This window comes from Argopecten irradians, chromosome 5 (assembly GCF_041381155.1).
Source record: "Argopecten irradians isolate NY chromosome 5, Ai_NY, whole genome shotgun sequence".
In the NCBI taxonomy this organism is placed as follows: domain Eukaryota; kingdom Metazoa; phylum Mollusca; class Bivalvia; order Pectinida; family Pectinidae; genus Argopecten; species Argopecten irradians.
In genome coordinates, this window is record NC_091138.1 from 46,661,358 (window position 1) to 46,680,860 (window position 19,503).

General features: G+C 35.3%; 1 protein-coding gene across 1 annotated transcript; it reads right to left on the reverse strand.

Annotated features, from left to right (window-relative positions):
* Positions 1-12,399: 12,399 nt before the first annotated feature.
* On the reverse strand, positions 12,400-19,044 carry LOC138324609 (uncharacterized). Its single transcript, XM_069269661.1, has 10 exons — positions 18,867-19,044; positions 16,616-16,746; positions 16,170-16,275; positions 15,942-16,047; positions 15,481-15,711; positions 14,692-14,801; positions 14,028-14,136; positions 13,671-13,800; positions 12,904-13,005; positions 12,400-12,753 (listed from the first exon to the last, which is right to left on the reverse strand). Exons 1-10 carry the CDS (start codon positions 18,917-18,919, stop codon positions 12,626-12,628), a joined length of 1,206 nt encoding a protein of 401 aa, XP_069125762.1. The 5' UTR covers positions 18,920-19,044; the 3' UTR covers positions 12,400-12,625.
* Positions 19,045-19,503: the final 459 nt, after the last annotated feature.

The following is a 19,503-nucleotide window of genomic DNA, read 5'->3' on the forward strand; positions in this document are numbered from 1 at the left end:
TTCATGAAAGTATTCATGAGTGAACATCGACATCAAGGACAAGTCTTCTTGTTTCCCACGATACATGGTCGTGTTTCGGGATCTACCAATTTACATACCCTACGCTAATTCATTGATTTTTATATAAAATTAGGAACCACTTCATGATTCCGTTCCATTTGTATCTGACAAATTAATTAGTTTAATCTGTCTTTTGCTAACCTTGCTTCACCTTGAGCAATCATTAGAGGAACATCTGTGTTCACCAACTCAATATATTTTTGTAATAGAAAACCTGCACAGAGAATAGGACAACTTTCCATCTAATATAAAAACAGGTAACTTGTGATTTTATTGACATATACCATTACATGTACATATTACAGAGGACATTGATGTGGCCGAGTGGCTAAGGTGTCTCTCTACCTAAGGTCTGCGAAATCCCGTGTAGGGCAGCTGTCAGTTTCTAACCTGATGTATCCTTTTTTTCTCCTGGTACCCCAGATTTCTGCCACCTATATCTTGCTTGCCCTAAAATATTGTATTGTCAAAATAGAACGCAAAACAGTCGAGCAATAAACTCATTATATAAAATGATAAAAATATTGTTTAAAATATACTCAAATATGAGTACATATACATAAAAAGTAGAGCGTATTTTACATTTAATATTAGCCCGCTCTGTCGCTGTAGTCGAAAGTTTGCCAAATCCCGAGTTTATATCTTGATGCTCGTCCGCTGACGAATGGTATTTTTTCTCTATCAAAAACAGGAGCAGGCGAATTAGTGTTTTTCTCCGGTTAAAAAATTACTTATTTTACACCATTACATGGTACTACCATTTAAAAGATAGAGCTTCTAATTTTACTTCAAGGTAAATATGTTGAAAATAATTCATTGCGTCCCGAAAAAAAATCCACGGCATTATGCTCTATTATGGAATGAAGTACTGATTGCATATGTACAAAAAGCAAAACTGGTTGCTTTATATGTATTTTTATGTTAATTAGACACATATATACACGAGAAAACATCAGCTATTGTTCAAATGATAAGTATAGTTTATGTTCTGTCGGCGGTGGAGCATCTTTAAAGAAATGCAATGCTGATTTATAGGAACCCGTAAGTTGAAAGCGATCTCCAGACTATTGTTATACTTAGAGGACATTATCCTACATATCAAAACCTTTGTCTAAGACCATGAGTAATATTTCTGTACGTAGTCTAAACGGACTTGTTTGCATCAGAAAAATGTCATAAATAACAATTAACAAAAGTATGTGTATACGAAATAATGAAGGGTTACAGAAATAACAGATGTAAGGCAATTAGGTGACTTGACGGAGTACTCAATGATGAACTCTTATGAAAAATTCAAAATGTACCACGATACCATTATACTCCCAGGGTATTCTCATGACTTAATGGTAGACTTTATTATGAGGAGGACGTACGAATAAAAAACTACAGTACGTTTAATTCGGTTTTTCAGATAAATCCCATGGCGGAAATAAAAAAGAAATATTTCACATCAATATCTTGTGTTTTATGACTTTTTATAAGGTTATATCAATTTATATAAAATAGACATTGACGATAACCACCAATATACTTTAATAATATTAAAATTTGATTTTCGAATTTGACATTTTGCAGTGAATCATATATAAAAGAAGATGTATTGCTGCTTTTTTTCAAGTCCAATACTTCTTGGAAGCTTTTTCATCTAGGCAAATAGCTGGTGCTCATTTTTAGATTATAAATGCCATACCACCCTCGATATTCCAGGGGTTTCTTTCACTGTCATGATGTGCATCTCTGGACTATCTCATGGTGAAACTGGAGGCAGTTCAGGAGAAATACAAACAGTTTTGCTATCACATTTTCCGGGGGTGGATATTACGACATTGATAGTAACCTCTGGAGAATAGATGATGATGTCGTACATGTTAACGGAGAAATGTATTTAATCTTGAGAGAGACTATAACATTAGTAAAACTTCCGTTTTCTTTCTGACTAATTCATCCTCAAATGTGCACCGTAATCCACTTTTAAATTATTTTCAGAAACCTTACATAATTACAATACCATATCGAAATCAATCGTGAACTGTTCAGAAAATTTGGATTTTTCTTAGCACGATTTGAGAAAAAAAAAGATTTGTAAATAAAAATCTATTGTACGATTTACACTAGAATGTTATCGATATTTCTTGACAAGAACTTTCAGTGGTGTAGCTTTAAATAAGTTTAAAATTTGCAGTTTAGAGGAATCATTCGTATGCAGGTTTTTGTACAGTATTAGAAATCCCAATTCAATTATAAAGGTGTCTAACAAAAGTCAGGAAATGAATATAATATTTGATTATAGAAGGCTGTGTAAATTAATCTTATTTATTACTGAAACAAAGCTTCCGATGAGTTATTCATGTCAAAAATGAAATTGAAATAGACAACAGGTTGTGATTAATTACCAACAGCACTAAGAGTGCACTAGCTGGTAGATAATTATTAATAGATGTACAAGGGAGGGGGTAGGTTGTGTACATGTAAAAGGGCATGGGAACTAAAGACATGACTGAACGAAATAAAGAGTCACTCTTATTCCATCAAACATTGTTAGATATGTACATTTTCTGTATTTGCATATTACAGGGTTAGCTGCCCTTGCGGGTAGGCATTGAGAGTGACGTCATGTGTTTGCAAGGGTAACGTCATACTTTTGGGAGAAATTGATGTAAATCTAGTTCACAAAATAATGACGTCACAATAGATAACTACCCATAATGGAGCTAACGCTGTTATGTGCAAAGACGGAATTTACTTTTAAGATATTCCATAGGTTTTATTGTGACGTCATTAGTCTATGGGCGAATTTCACGTCGTTTTTCTTTGAAAAGTACACGTTGGGCTCACAAACGTGAGACGTCACAATCAATACTTACCCACATGGGTAGATAACTCTGTAGTCTACAAACACATTTTCCAATGTGAAAGTTATTTTTTGCGAGGTTGGTCTCTAGAGCCTAATTTGACTTCGATTGTTGATGTTTTGATTAGCACCAGAATGACCGAGATCAAGGCAACCATATGATTTGAGAATCTATATGACCTCAATTCGTCCGTCTGTAACAAGTGATTCAGTTCGATATCAATTACACTTCGCTTCGTGCCTAATAAACGTCACACATTACCGTATATGGCGTCCCTTACAAAACACAGGCGTGAAGTCTCACAAAGTCCAGTTAACATGTGTTAGAATTAACGGTTTGATAATGGAGAGTTCTGTTCGTGAAATAGACCAGATATTGACAACCAGGCGATCATTTGATTTAGCTAAGACAAACAGCTGAGTTTTCTGATTGTGGCCATTGTTCTATTAGTATTATCACGTAAATCGTTGTGTTTCTATAAACAATTTATTAATAAAAAAAACAGTCACGGCACAATGTATACCCTATCACTTGAATGTCTGAAATATATTTTATATAGAACATATGTGGAAACCCTATAATCACATTATTAACTGTAGAAATGCCAAGAGGAAACATTTTGATTTTATTCTGAAATAACTCTGAGTGCGGTTTGAAGACAAAAATTTAACCTGTAGCTTCTTTGTTGAAAAATTATGTATATAACAATCCGATTTATAATTAAACAAATGTTCTATCTTTGATATGAAAATGAAGACGCCTAATTTCCCGAATCGTCTGGTCTTCATCTCTTTCATTTTGGTGTTACGTATTGACACTGCCTTCACGAATACAACGGCAGATGAAAGTGATCATTTGATTGGTCTGTCTGCAGTGACCTTCACCTAACAATTTGTTTCTTTTTTTCTTAAAATCTAAAACATTTTTTCCTTCCATCTGCAAAATTTAAACATTGTGGACTGGTTCATTTGGTTTAGTTTTAATTTGCTTCAGGTCTGTCTACAGATAAGGTACGCACTGTACATGACTATGGTTTTGGAGAGTGATATATTCATAATAAGTCTTCTTGTGATAGCAGAAACTCACTGTAGTTATGATAACTTCTGGTGGTATACAGTGAATGTCGACCAAAGGACAAGTTTTCCAACGTCATAACACAAATCAGAAAGCCTACATCATAACCAAGTACATTATAAAAACATTTTATTTCAAAACGTCAATTTATTCATTGAATATGTAACACATCATCCCCCAGTACCAAACATTTACCGATGAAATAAATAAGCACATCTTTCAACTGGTTTTATATTATGAAGTCCCTTTTCTAAATTTACACCTGTCTACTAAGACCACCCAAGGGACAATAAAAATAATGATCTTTATAACCAAGTGGTCTTTATACACAGGTCGAATTGTGCTGAAATTGACCTTTTGATATCAAGAGAAAGTGGTCATTAAACAGAGGTGGTCGCTCGGGCAGGTTTGACTGTACATGAATGTACCACTGGTATAACACAGTACCAAACAATGGGCCCCAAAGCCACAGGGGGCCAACTCAATGAAAATGGATGTTGTCATAAATTTTTTGGATTTGGAGGATGGACTGATGAGTATATATGACCGTCATGTGATTTTTTTTTAAAATACGAGATTTGAAAAATTATTAATAAATCGGGATATTTACTTTTAAATATCCCGATTTTTTGATAATTTTCATTGAGTTGTCCCCCTGTGCCCAAAGCATGGCAATGTTCCCCATTCCCCACAGTTTCCCTAGTAACAAAAAAAAATGGAAAGTCCCCGATAGCGAAGGGGATATCAAGAGCACTAAATTAATGTATACAGGAAGTTTCGTGCAGCTAATTTGAACGAATCTAAAGTTATCTATCGAAAAATGTACTGGAATGGACGAAGCCTTATTTAACACACGAACGCGTTTCCGGAGCAAAATATAAAAGTTTCTTAAAAAACATTAATAACATCAGAAAATGCATACCGATGACCTAAAATAAGGTTACGACACCAAACATATGCAAGATTTCCTGCATAACATATGAAAACAGTGGAGAGTCAATTCGCTGTTTTGCCGTCTGGCGCAGTGATAATCAACTACCGCGCGGTATTTAGGACGACGGCGGGAAACATAATACGACCCGCGTTATGAAAACAAATATGTTATTTATTTTAATCAAATCGTTCAGAAGGTGATGATCAATGTAGTATTAACGGTAAGTTAATAATTCTTAAGACTCTACAAAATTATCGATCTTGTTTTACATTCCCATTCAAAAATTAAAAGCCGTTTAGGAAAGGACGAAGCCTTATTTAACACACGAACGCGTTTCGCGACGGAAAATTAAAGACGGTCAGTCATTTAATCACACATACTGCATTATCTACAGGTTATATCTTATGTACATGACAATCTCCAATTTCCTGTGAGTGACCGTTAGTATTCTATCCCTGTACTGACCAGTGTAGACGTGAACAATAAGACGAACCTTTGTGCCGCGTCTCCAGGTTTCTGCGTGATTACCCTGTCAGTGACAACACTATAGACGTCACTGACATGTCTCATTTATAAATAACGACAACCTTTGAAAAAGTCGCCGACCAAACTGCTGGTTTTTTTTTAATTTTGTTTGTATGTTGTCGTTTTTTTGTTTTTTTTTTTTTTTTTTGTTTTTTTTGTTTTTTTTTTTGAAAATCTGCATTTCGTTCACAAAAAGATTGACACTTAACCGCAAGGACAGATAACTCTGTAATATGCAGTGTTATGCGGTATAAAGATTACCTTTTATAAAATAACAAAGCTAAATCCATGGACGTCCCGACTGACCTTACTACTATTTAAAACATGACAGATGTAGTGGTGAGAGTATCATGGATGATCATTTTTAGGGACTTAACATCGAAGTGATAAAATGATTCATTTTCCGAATGGGTTCGTTTGACTACTGGTTTGGGTTTCAATATGTAAAATAAGCCATATTATATCACTAACATCCATTTCCTAAGATAGACAATTCAAACAGTAAAACTACATTGAATTTAAATAAAAAGGGGTGTTATATTCAATGTGTTACTCTCCAGAAGTTCAAAGATATTAGAGAAAAAATTGGAAATAGAAAATAAAACTCCATGGAAAGTATGGCGTATTGATATTTCTTGCAACTGGTACAATGAGTTTTTAAGAAAGAATACAACAGAATGTTGTGAATACAATGCAGGTTATAGACGAACAAAGTGTTCTTTTCTCGGAGCTGAGAGCGCTGTGTTTAAGCTATTTGTTACACATTAGCATGGAGTGTGAAAAAGCACATTTTACGACTGTGGACTTATTTCTGTTAAAAGTGCTTACAACTGTGGTCGGTTCCTTCAAAACAAATTATACTCAGATATTAGTGTTCGTACATCACCGTTATGTAATATATAGATATACCTATTTCTTCCGCCATCTCAGAATATGTTTGCTAAATAGAAATCTCCTCCAAAATATCGCGAAAGAGCACTACCGAAAACTTCAGTCACTTGAAATCATATTTGAAAACGAAAAAGCGCTTTCGTAACAGACATATCAAAACCATTTGATTTTGGGAGTAGTTTCATTCCAGATATCCGAAGATGACGATTTGTATTTAGGAAATGGACATGGAATTACACTACATTGCAGAAAATGGCATATGCTAGAGTTCGAGTTTTAAACATAGGATTTTTTCTGCAGAAACTAAAGAACAATTTTCCATCTATGAAAGACGAAAATTTATCTTATAAGGTTATATATATATAATCTCCCATTATACTAAAATGTCTCATTTTTCCAGTTCTTTTAAACAGCCAATGCCCAGAATTTTATGATTCAAACATGTGCAAATTTTACGTTTCAGGATAAAATCAATATACAGTTGATTAAAGGTTTTAACTATAATCTTACTCAACTTTATTCGCTAGACTAATTAGAATCATTCCCTACCTTGAGGGTGTGAGAACGAAATTACCGAGGGGTAATTCATGAACGTCCAACCCAAGGCTTATATTTATAATATGAGTTTATAGTCTCATGACTTCAATTCAAATAAGCAATATAATGCGGTTTTTCCGTGGCATATGAAAACCTAATTGTTATATTCGGAAACCGAAAGTAGGTAAATATACACAGAAGGGGTATTTTTTCTACACCCACCCTGCGTTTATTTGAATGTTTGCAACAATTACCCAAAATTGAGCAGAAATGTAAACATTGGTATATTTGGTAATAATGTCCGACGTCTATAGACCAGTTCTTGATACATTAGACCCATTGAGCTCGGAAGCTTACCGTGCACCTTTGGGATACCAAGGCTGTGTTCTGATTGATACCCCAGTGAACCAATGTCAAGGTGCTCTCTTTTCCAAGTGAAGTGTGAATTCTCTCTTCTATATCATCCCCTCCTAATGACCCTGGTCAGCTTTCTGATCCTCTGATCTCCCTGAAGTCACTGACATCGTGTAGGAGAGGTCGGTCAGAATGACGGTAAATATATAGGACCCAAGGGACTCATTCTAAAAAAAGCTAGTGAATTTCCTGTTCTCAAAGATTTGAACAAGATTACATTCTTCCAAAAGTACTTTTGTAACATTCAACCACTGTGTATTATGATTATTAGTAATCTGGAAAAGTTTTCAATTATCTTTGCCAAATATCCAATCATGCGAATTTTAACACTGCTAGTAAAGGGAATTTACTAAATTCCCCGTATACCATGAAGTTGGGCGTTGATGTTTTCAACTTAAAAATATGTTTACAAAATTAAAGGTGGAGATGTTCTAAGGGTTTGTAATCATAAAACCTCACAACCGTATAATATAACTGGTTTTATAGCTTATCAAAATTATCTATATTTTGCAATGGCACCGTACATCGCTTTAATACTTTTTCATATAATTTTTTAACATTAAATTGAGTGAAGCCATTGTTGGTGAAGTAAACACCAAGATATTTGAAATTTTTCACAGTTTCTAAGTAATTACCATTTAATATGAACTGTACATTTCGAGTCCCCCTACCAAAAACCATAACTTTCGTCTGATCGATGATAGCTTTGAGGAGACATTGATTGACATGCCATATTTGCCCCTAAAGGACCGACTGTCATGCATTTTTATCGAGATTGAAATTACTACACGAAGATTATTTATTTAACATTTAGCGATACACTAACATTTTAATGTCACAATGTCATTGTAGAATATTGGAAGAGAAAAAAGTATTCTGAAAAAAACTTACAAAACTATTATTATTTAAAGTTTTTGTCTTTAGTTTTTCGTTGAAATTAAAATCATTGACATTTTCGCTAAATTATCGTTATCCTGCTAGGATTTGCATTTCACTAATATTTGTCCCTAAAGGGAACTGCACTTTGGCTTATTGTGGAATGTACTTTAGCCGCGTAATAGCGTCCGGTTTCTTACCAATCATATCTTTATTATAGCTGTCATATTATTTATTGTATTCGACTGCGGAAGGAGGCCTTCGAATTTTTCCGGACTTGTGACCGGACCACTTGCTATGTAATTTACGACTTCCGGTACAGAAGCACCTAGATGAGTTTTAGTTCTACACCATCATTTGGAATAACATCGATGACGTCATCATGGGACCTGCGATTAGTGTGTGAGAGTTTCTGTATCGTCAGTTCTTATTGGACTTGACCACACGGGATAGTTTCATGATCCACTATAATTAGTTCGCCTACAAATAGGACACGATCTTCCCCAATCTGCTATTTTTATGATATCCGTCCGGCGTCGGATAAAGTATCAGTAAAAACACGGTATATTTGTTTTAGTCACACTATTCAAGCTTTGAGAGTCTCTATTACACAGAAATAAGTTTTTTTTTCTGTGAAGAAATTTAGAAAGCTTTGTTAGCTTGCATGAAGATAATATGAAAACACATGTATGAGCAAAACTCAAGCCAAGATGAAAAAATACTCTGTTCAGTATTTTAAGAGGCTGGGATATTCAGAACAGTTTTTATTCCAATAACCAAATATAAAATGTTATTCATTCACTGAGACTCAGACTGTGCATTGTGAATCTAACAATGTAAGGGGGTATCGCCCTTTAGTTCCATTATATAGATATAAGATATTTGTCCAGAACATCTTTGTTTATATACATGGTGTATACAAGTCTCCTGTACTACGCCATCCATTCTCTGGGACACATTTTAAGGTGAAGCCAGCCTTATATTTTCTAGGATAATGTCTGATTGTGTGGTTTGTACAGAAACGGGAACGACGTCGATTTCATTAAAGTGCACAATAAACCACACAAAATCCCATCTGCATCGTGATATATTATCTAAAATCTAGACATCTCCGCGGTTACAAGGGGAGATCAATCATGTTATCTTCCCAGCGTTTTACTGTAACCATGGAAACAGTCGATATGGAATAGTCATGATAATCAAAAGTGGAATGCATTTCGTTTGCCAAAGTTTGTAAAGTCATTTAAAATTTCTCGATACAATGTTTATAAATATATAAATTGTTCAAAGAGTTAAAATTATATTAGAGAAAAAAAATCATGAAATTCTGCAGTTTGTTTTATGACATATGAAAATCTCCTTTTTATTTTCTAATAAAAAAAAATCTATTTTAGAACAACAACAAATACCGTATTTATATAAATTAACTTTCAATTCATTCATTACAACGCTTTGTATGTGAAAATGTGAACCGTTAGTACAACTGTACGTGTCAACACGTGCCAAGTAGGTACATGTTTTATGGTCTAAGGAAGGTAATGATATGTATGCACGTGCAAATTGTCTTATTCTGAGTATATGGAAAACGTTCCGGGAATCTTATTCCTTTGGGATAAAAGAGATTAGGATGTCATCGCCATGGAAATGAAATTAACAAACTCAAAGTTGAACGATGGCCACAATCGTGTTTTAGTCTCAGTACGGCTGCCTTGGTTACAAAATAAACAGTGATTAATGTTTGTTCGGGCTTTATATTTGTTTTTATTTTTTTATTTTTTTATTTTTTTTTTTTTATTTTTTTTGTTGTTGTTGCTTTTTTCAAGTTTGTTAAGATATTTATTGAACATTGGGAGCAGAGAAAGAAACCAATACCAACCTTAAGATCCAAGGAACATAATACATATATAAAAATACAGGAGTTTCGAGATACCCAAACGACGTGTTCACTTTCCAGTGATTATGACGTCATATTTCAATGTGGTTTTTGGGACGTCATAATCACCGGAAGATGGGACTAATCGACGGTAAATCGCAATTTTTCAACACCGTTTTGGTATCTCGTTATCCTCGTATTTTTTATTTATTTTGAACAGAAAAAGTCATGTCTTCTCACATGTGAAAGTATTGTGTAAATACTAGTGGCTTTGTTGTTTCTGTGCCTGATTAGCGACAGCGTAAAGGGGAGTTGGACGACTGGTTTGCCCGTTGTCAGTACATCTGCAGTATGACCGGGTGGGGTGTGCGGCTTCGCGTCTTTGATAATATGCTTCAGTGACATAGCACTATATAATAGACATGAGTTTCCGCTATTGCAAGAAGACACGTCCGGAACATACAATGGTTTCCTAAATCACACCAACAAGTACTACACGCGTCCTTTCACATAAGGGAGGCCGTCCTTATATGATCTCAGAAATTTGTTCAGCATAATTATTTAACCAAACTAGCAAGGAAACATCCAACAAATAACGTTCGTCAACGTCCTCTCATGACCCTGGCTTTTAATAGGACGTAAAACTTTTCCAAACTGTTGACAGTTACGCGTCACCAAAATTTTAACAAATAACGTCAACAAATAACGTTCGTCAACTGAAGGTTGATTAAATAAAATTAGGAAATTATATTTATCTTTTTAGTCATAATTATTTTACACATGTGAAATATTGAACTTTTTTTTCAGTCCTGTCGGATTAATTATTCTACCTTACGTGAAGGTCGACATCATTCGCTGTTCAATTGAGTAAGCATTCCCACTAACCGACTTTTAGACATTGACTCTAATTACGGACACTTTCAAATGTCCAGATTTTTATTTGCATAAAATATTAAAAAAAAGTCTGAGTCCAGTAAATATAATTGGATCCGAACCGTTATTTATTGTCACAACCATAAACTTGTATGGAGCAATATTTCAGCCCTAAACGTTATTCAATATGGGGCGCATTTAGAATATATTCATTAGAGGACCAGTTGATCTTATACAAGCATGGATTAACATAAAACAGAAATCCCTATCTACTATATGAAATTTAGAAATACCAGTTTTATATGATCAATAACATCGTTTCCGTCGAGTCTGAACATGTGAGAATATCTACTCAACGCAATACATAACAGTCAATTTTAAAAGTGGTTTTAAAGTTGAACAGACTAAGAAATTTAGTTTCGATCCAGTGTTGAAAACATCACCGCGTGTATTTCTCACATAAAAAACGTCATACAATTTCATTTGTTATATTACAGTTAAACAAGTTTGTTTCCATCTTTCCTGAACTATATTCAGAAAGCCAGCCGTTATTTTTCTAGTTTTGATTTGACACGTTAACACTAAACACAGACCATCCCTAAAATAAGTTACTCAAGGCCATCACAGTTTCCGATCGGTTTTTATATTTTTAAATCAAGGTACATCTCCGCGACACCGATAATGTTTTAGAGTCAGAAAAGTTATAGACACAGAACAGACTACAAATGATTTTTATTTTTTTTTGTTGTTGTTGCTTTTTTCAAGTTTGTTAAGATATTTATTGAACATTGGGAGCAGAGAAAGAAACCAATACCAACCTTAAGATCCAAGGAACATAATACATATATAAAAATACAGGAGTTTCGAGATACCCAAACGACGTGTTCACTTTCCAGTGATTATGACGTCATTATTTCAATGTGGTTTTTGGGACGTCATAATCACCGGAAGATGGGACTAATCGACGGTAAATCGCAATTTTTCAACACCGTTTTGGTATCTCGTTATCCTCGTTTTTTTTATTTATTTTGAACGGGAAAAGTCATGTCTTCTCACGTGTGAAAGCATTGTGTAAATACTAGTGGCGTTGTTGTTTCTGTGCCTGATTAGCGACAGCGTAAAGGGGAGTTGGACGACTGGTTTGCCCGTTGTCAGTACATCTGCAATATGACCGGGTGGGATGTGCGGCTTCGCGTCTTTGATAATATGCTTCAGTGACATAGCACTATATAATAGACATGAGTTTCCGCTATTGCAAGGAGACACGTCCGGAACATACAATGGTTTCCTAAATCACACCAACAAGTACTACACGCGTCCTTTCACATAAGGGAGGCCGTCCTTATATGATCTCAGAAATTTGTTCAGCATAATTATTTAACCAAACTAGCAAGGAAACATCCAACAAATAACGTTCGTCAACAGAGCACATTTCTATTTTCTGAGGAACACATATTAGTCACACGTGAATTATAACAAACAACACAATATAGCAATCAATTATTTAATAAAGTTAAACTTTAAAAATAAAGAAATTCGTTTAGACAATTTATAACTTCGACAATCGAATAATTTATTCTTATAGAAATATAGTTATCACATCAAAAGTGTCCTTTTTTCCGGAATGAATTTGCATCTGTTGCAGCAGACTCATCCAAAATTATGCCTTCATGATTTCAAGTCTGACGTCACATCACCCTAGTGACCAGTATGACGTCACACCACCCTAGTGACCAGCTGGGAGTCGTAAAATCCCCATTTCTTCTGCCCGAACCGTCCTTTCCTCGCCCAACCAAACGCTACCTCACCGTTCATGACCGTCAACTTCTGTTTGAAAGTGTGATCTAAAAATAGATGTTGATATACACACTTAAACTATATTTAGAATAACCAAATATGATGTATAAGTTCTCGAGAAGGTTGAATATATTGCAAAATGTAGAAATTTATTTATCTTTTTTATTTCATTTATGTATGTATGTGATAGAACTTACCTCGTTTTAGCTTCAGAAACTCTGGTCCCTGTGCGGTTTTGGTCCCCACCACCTTGAGGTAACATCCGTTGTTTGTATTTCTGTCCAGGTCACCATTTGTCCCTGTATCAAGGACCAGACAGTTAGACACAGACAGACTCCTATCTACATCAAGGACCAGACAGTTAGACACAGACAGACTGCTATCTACATCAAGGACCAGACAGTTAGACACAGACAGTTAGACACAGACAGACTCCTATCTACATCAAGGACCACACAGTTAGACACAGACAGTTAGACACAGACAGACTCCTATCTACATCAAGGACCACACAGTTAGACACAGACAGTTAGACACAGACAGACTCCTATCTACATCAAGGACCAGACAGTTAGACACAGACAGACTCCTATCTACATCAAGGACCAGACAGTTAGACACAGACAGACTCCTATCTACATCAAGGACCACACAGTTAGACACAGACAGACTCCTATCTACATCAAGGACCAGACAGTTAGACACAGACAGTAAGCCACAGACAGACTCCTATCTACATCAAGGACCAGACAGTTAGACACAGACAGACTCCTATCAAGGACTAGACAGTTAGACACAGACAGACTCCTATCTACATCAAGGACCAGACAGTTAGACACAGATAGGGTATATATTGGTTAATCTATGTTCACTAGGCCTATTGGTAAGAAAAATTATCGTTTACAAAACAGTTTCTCTCGCTCAGGTAAAAATATCACTTTCAGTTAGTATGGCGTGTACTTACTTATATCATTACATCCCGAAGTTGGCACCAAGAGTTCTCTGTCGCCCATTTTATCTTTTTGGTGCCGTGACAGGTAAACAATGTGACCCGTTGGTAAGGGTTCCGAGAAGCCGGTGGCCTCGATAATTTCCTGCGATAAAATACACAATTAACGTAATTAGCTGATGTATATTGGGCCGATATAGAAATATATTAATGGTAAAAGCAAGGATTTATAAGTGAGGATTTATACGTCCTTGGGTAAATGTAGTTAGCTGGTGTATACTGGGCCGACAGAGAAATATATATCAATGGTAAATATATTAAATAATGTTCCCTTTATTCACTTGATTGTGTGTTAATTGATATTTCACTTACTGGTATGTTTGGGTATTCGTATTCCATACTGCATTTTGGTATTAAGCTCTCGGCGATATCTCGAACATCGATGGTGCTGATACGAGATTTCACAATCTGGAATCTGAAGCAATATAGAGATATTATAATGAATATATTGGATTAACTACCTGAAAACAAACTTAAATTTAAAGTATATTTTTATTCTTCTCTTAAAGATGCTCCACCGCCGACAGAGCATAAATGATATTCATTATTTTAACAATAATTGGTGTTTAATCGTGTAAATATATGTCTAATTAACACAAAAAATAGTATAAAATAATTTATTTCGCCTTTGGTGCATGCGCAATCAGTACTTCATTCCATATAAGATATAGTGACACGGAATTTTTTCGGGATGCAATTAATTATTTTTCATATTTTTAACTTGAAGTAAAATTAGAAGCTCAAACTTTTCAATGGTGGTAATGGTGTAAAGTAAGTAACTTTTGTAACTGAAGAAAAATACTAAATCGTCTGCTCCTGTTTTTGATAGTGAAAAATTACCATTTGTCAGCGGTGGAGCATCTTTAAATATATATTTTTCACTCAGATTTCACACAAATAAACACCTTTATTACATACATGTTGATATTTTGATATTTTCTTCATTCTGTGTCTATTTATAGAACTAACCTAATATTTACTACAGTCCAAGTCAACCAGTTCAATAGTCGTCGCCATTTTATCAAGACTTCTCCGGAGTCTGATTTCAATTTTCTCCCTCAGAAGTTGGCGTAGTTCTTGCTCGAGCTGTAACGGAATAATGGTCAACATTAAGATCATAGCGTTTATAAGATACATTTTGCAAAAATATTCGTTTATCAGAAACATTTTAAAATTTTTATTCAAATATCAGAAAAGGTTGTAAGAATACCACCGTCTCGTTTGTTGTCGCTTTATTTAAGGATTAAGTTATTCAAAGTAATCCTTATAATTCAATTTACCAAAGATAATCTCTTCAATACTCAAAATTCATTTTTGGACTCTTTTGTTAATGAAATTTTAATCATTACACCGTCATCTCAGCCAATCAGAAGCAACGTCACAAACAGCGACGCCATTTTTCCTTTATGGGCTGATAAAGTAAATTTTTAAGCCAATGAAAATGCTCGTAACAAGCATAATTGAATTATACTTAAAGAAACATACTTCAAATCTTTAAAAACTTTTATATTTTCGAGGCGATTGTATTTTATTGTAGAAAGACATTTTTACACCGATTTAATTTTGCGATTTAAAGTCGTTAAGCTGTACTATATCTGTGATTAAAACTATTTCCTGCGAGAAAAGGAATGTAGTACATACAAAATTTTGTTTGACACTTTCGAAAAAGCACGCGATATATTTTTCGGAAATGTATAATACGTGATATGCTGGATTGTATATGTTAAACTATGCGTTTGGTTAAGATCAAGAATGTTTACTATACCTCTTCCATGTCTAGACGTAGTCTCCGTTCTCTATACAACAGTTCCTGAAGGTGGCTTGTATTGTTGTTGTGGGCGAAACTTGCGCTTTCTACTTTCATTTTGTAACTTAGCCATTTCCTTGAAGCATCTTCGTAAGATGTTTGGTCTTTTTCCATCAGTGATAATTTCTTTTCTTGTGACGTAAGCAAAACTTTCCGTTTTGTGAGATGATTGTAGCTATCCAAGGATTTCTGAGAAACCAAAGAATTCAAAAGTAATTTGTGTACTTCAAAAAGTGTCATCATTGTCACCCAATTCCTTTAATTGGTTGGAAAAGACATTTACCCTAGCCAATCATTACTACTGATCACCATGGTACTACGCATTATACTTGGATGATTAAGGTATACTACAGGGGTCGTGACTATCTCATTACAATTCCTATTTATTTGACCTCTGACTTTCGATAACAAGTAAATACCTCTTGCATATCCTGAAGTCTTGGAAGAATGTCTTTGTGAGAATGGGCACGTCTGTTCAGTTCTGCTATCATTAAATGTAGGTCTTTAGTTTCGGAAGAAGAGAACCTGAAAAATTACAATAAGATGAAAATAAATACTGAGTCAAACACTTATTCAGGATTTAACTTGATAACTTTGACTAAAAGTTTTAGTCTTATTTTGTTATAGTTGCTATGCTCAATACTTACATACAACCGGAAGTCCTGTACACGGTACCTGTGGTTCCGGCTGACGTCACGGCGTTACATGCTATGTAAGCGACGTCCTGCATCAAGGTAACAATGTTCTGGAGACCTAGAACAATGGATTGTCAGAATGGAGAATTGTCTAGGAAGAAGGATAGGGAAGGAGCGAAGGATTTCTCTTCGGGTCAACTGTACATGTGTAAAAACCAGTTGATATAATGATGGCCGATACCGTCGCATTGTCGTATTGACGTTTCTAATACAACTACAAATATTTAGGTCTCATTGTGACAGAGCTATGAAGGTATATAAATATGATCTACTGCACTTTTCTTCATATATTGGTCAGGGATATATTTTATTGATTGTTTCTACATGTTTTAAATCATTGACTGTTGTGTACACGCTAAACTGAACAACAAACAAAAACAAACACGTGATTTATTTACCGTCAAATGACGTCTTTTCGGCGTTGGCTATGTTCCGTAAAACATAGATAGGATAAGGTATGTCCAATAATGTCACTGGGGAGATCACGTGATTCATCATCATATCTGCGTATCTGTAAATCTGCTCAACACTGCAAATAAACAAACTGACGTCAAAAATAAAATTGACAAAATTTATTGGGAGTTTATTTTACTAAAAATATATGATTATGTATCAGGCTTTCATTGTAAATAGTGATACGGTTGCCTTCTAGCTTCGCGCTGGGGGGGATTTCTCTTTAGCTCAGTCGGTAAAGCGGCGGACCAGTAAGTCCTGGGCTACAGGTTCGAGTCCGGCTGGCGGCACGCTACTCTTGCCCTGTATGGGACAACGAAGTGATACTAATGTTGACAAAATAGAGTTACTAATTACTAAGGCTGTCCCTTTATCTAGACACACACTCAAAACAAACACGAATGTATATGATATATAAACATAATTAATAATATGACATATGGAAAGAGAAATGAAATAAATGTTATAACAGGTTTAAACGCAATAAACCGTTCGTAGGATCGCCTTCAGTGTGTAGTATTTGAAAAAGGATCCTGCGTTACTCTATTTTGAACCGTAAGATAATGTATAAATAGTGTATATTCTAAATACGCTTTAGTGTACGTGTTGGTACGTCGAACTTTGTAAGGAAATGTACAGTATTCAACACTATACTATCCTCGATACTCCAGGGGTTCCGATCACTTACGATCTCTACGCCCCTGGAATATCTCATAGTAAAACTAGAGGCAACAGAACAGGTAATTTAGTCGTTTGATGTACATCAAAAGAGCCGTATAACGGTACACTGTGGTTGACTGTGTGACTTAGATGTTAGGCGTCGCTCTCTATGTAGTCTTCAAAAGAAATCTTTGCTGGCCTTTGATTGGTCAAATGTTTTCCGCTGAGTTCCCTTAATTTCACTATGAGATAGTCCAGGGGTATAGAGATCGTAAGTGATCGGAACCCCTGGAGTATCGAGGATTAAACTATACTGAACTCCCTGAAATCAACACTTGCGCAATGAGCCCTCCAAAATTACACCTAGATGTTTTATTGTTACCTAGGTGATCGGAAATCTGTAAACGGATACTGCTCCAGAAGCCATTAGAACTGATGACAGTGCTAATTTACATAATTCTATCTTTAAAAACTTCTCGAAATTTGTATACTCGATATACATGTATATATACAGTATGAAGAGTTTCAGTATTATTTGCTTCATTTTAATTAGAGAAACAATTTACAAGATTCTATAATTCTCTTCTATTTACTCAGTATTCTTGTTCTGAGATCGAGCCGTCAATGGTGACGATTTACGATCTGGGTATGCGCAGGGGCGTGTGAAATATTATGTACAGTGCTGAAATGAAAGATATTTTATTACTTTTTGTGCACCTTAAGATAAAAGGATAAGGTATTCCCCAAACCTACAGAAGCATTCTCAAACCTACGGAAATATTCCCAAAACTTACAGAAATATTCCCAAGACCTACATAAATATTCCCCAAACCTACAGATATATTCCTCAAACCTACAGAAATATTCCCAAGACCTACAGAAATATTCCCCAAACCTACAGAAATATTCCCAAAACCTACAGAAATATTCCCAAGACCTACAGAAATATTCCCCAAACCTACAGAAATATTCCCCAAACCTACAGAAATATTCCCAAAACCTGCAGAAATATTCCCAAACCTACAGAAATATTCCCAAGACCTACAGAAATATTCCCAAAACCTACAGAAGTATCCCCCCAAACCTACAGAAATATTCCCCAAACCTACAGAAGTATCCCCCCAAACCTTCAGAAATATTCCCCAAACCTACAGAAGTATCCCCCCAAACCTTCAGAAATATTCCCAAAACCTACGGAAATATTCCCCAAACCTACAGAAATATCCCAAAGACCTACAGAAATATTCACCCCAAACCTACAGACGTATTCCCCAAACCTACAGATGTATTCCCAAAACCTACAGAAATATTCCACAAACCTACAGAAATATTCCCAAGATCTACAGAAATATTCACCCAAACCTACAGAAGTATTCCCCAAACCTACGGAAGTATTCCCAAAAAACATACAGAAGTATTCCCCAAACATACAGAAGTATTCCCAAAACCTACCGAAGTATTCCACAAACCTACAGAAGTATTCCCCAAACCTACAGATGTATTCCCCAAACCTACCGAAGTATTCCACAAACCTACCTTTGTAGTGCAGTCTCCAGGGGCTTGGCCTGGGGGATATATAGTCTATACATGATTGTAGAAGACTAAGTTGAGAATTTAGAAAATAATTTCAGAGACGAATTCTAAGTATGGCGTTGTCAAAGAAGGCTTCCTTAGACCACGTGACAGCAACTAGTTGCTACCTTATGGCGTATTTGGCATTGTGACGTCATGGTAATTATTTACGTCGTAACATTTGTCTGTAGTGAAAACGAGAGAGCGACAACTATTGAATTCATCTTGTAGCATGTATGATTAAAGAAAATGGTCATGATTTACCAACTATATGTATTTATGCGCTTTCATACCCTGTTCCTATTCGCCAAAGGTGAGATTTCTGATCAAATTTACGATTAAACTTACAATCCAAGATTAACTTTATGACTAGCAGCGATTTAAAGGACATTTTGATTGACGGACGGACGACGGACGCCGCGCCATGGCATTAACCCGCCCTCTCTTTGCACCTATTATGGCTTTACACCCACGGTTGAAAAGACATATTGGTTTTTTTTGTTCTTTATATTATTATTATTCTGCATACAAAGTTGTATACAAGGGATCTTCAAACTGGTAAGAAATACGCCAATGAACGTGTCACTATATTGTAGGTCAT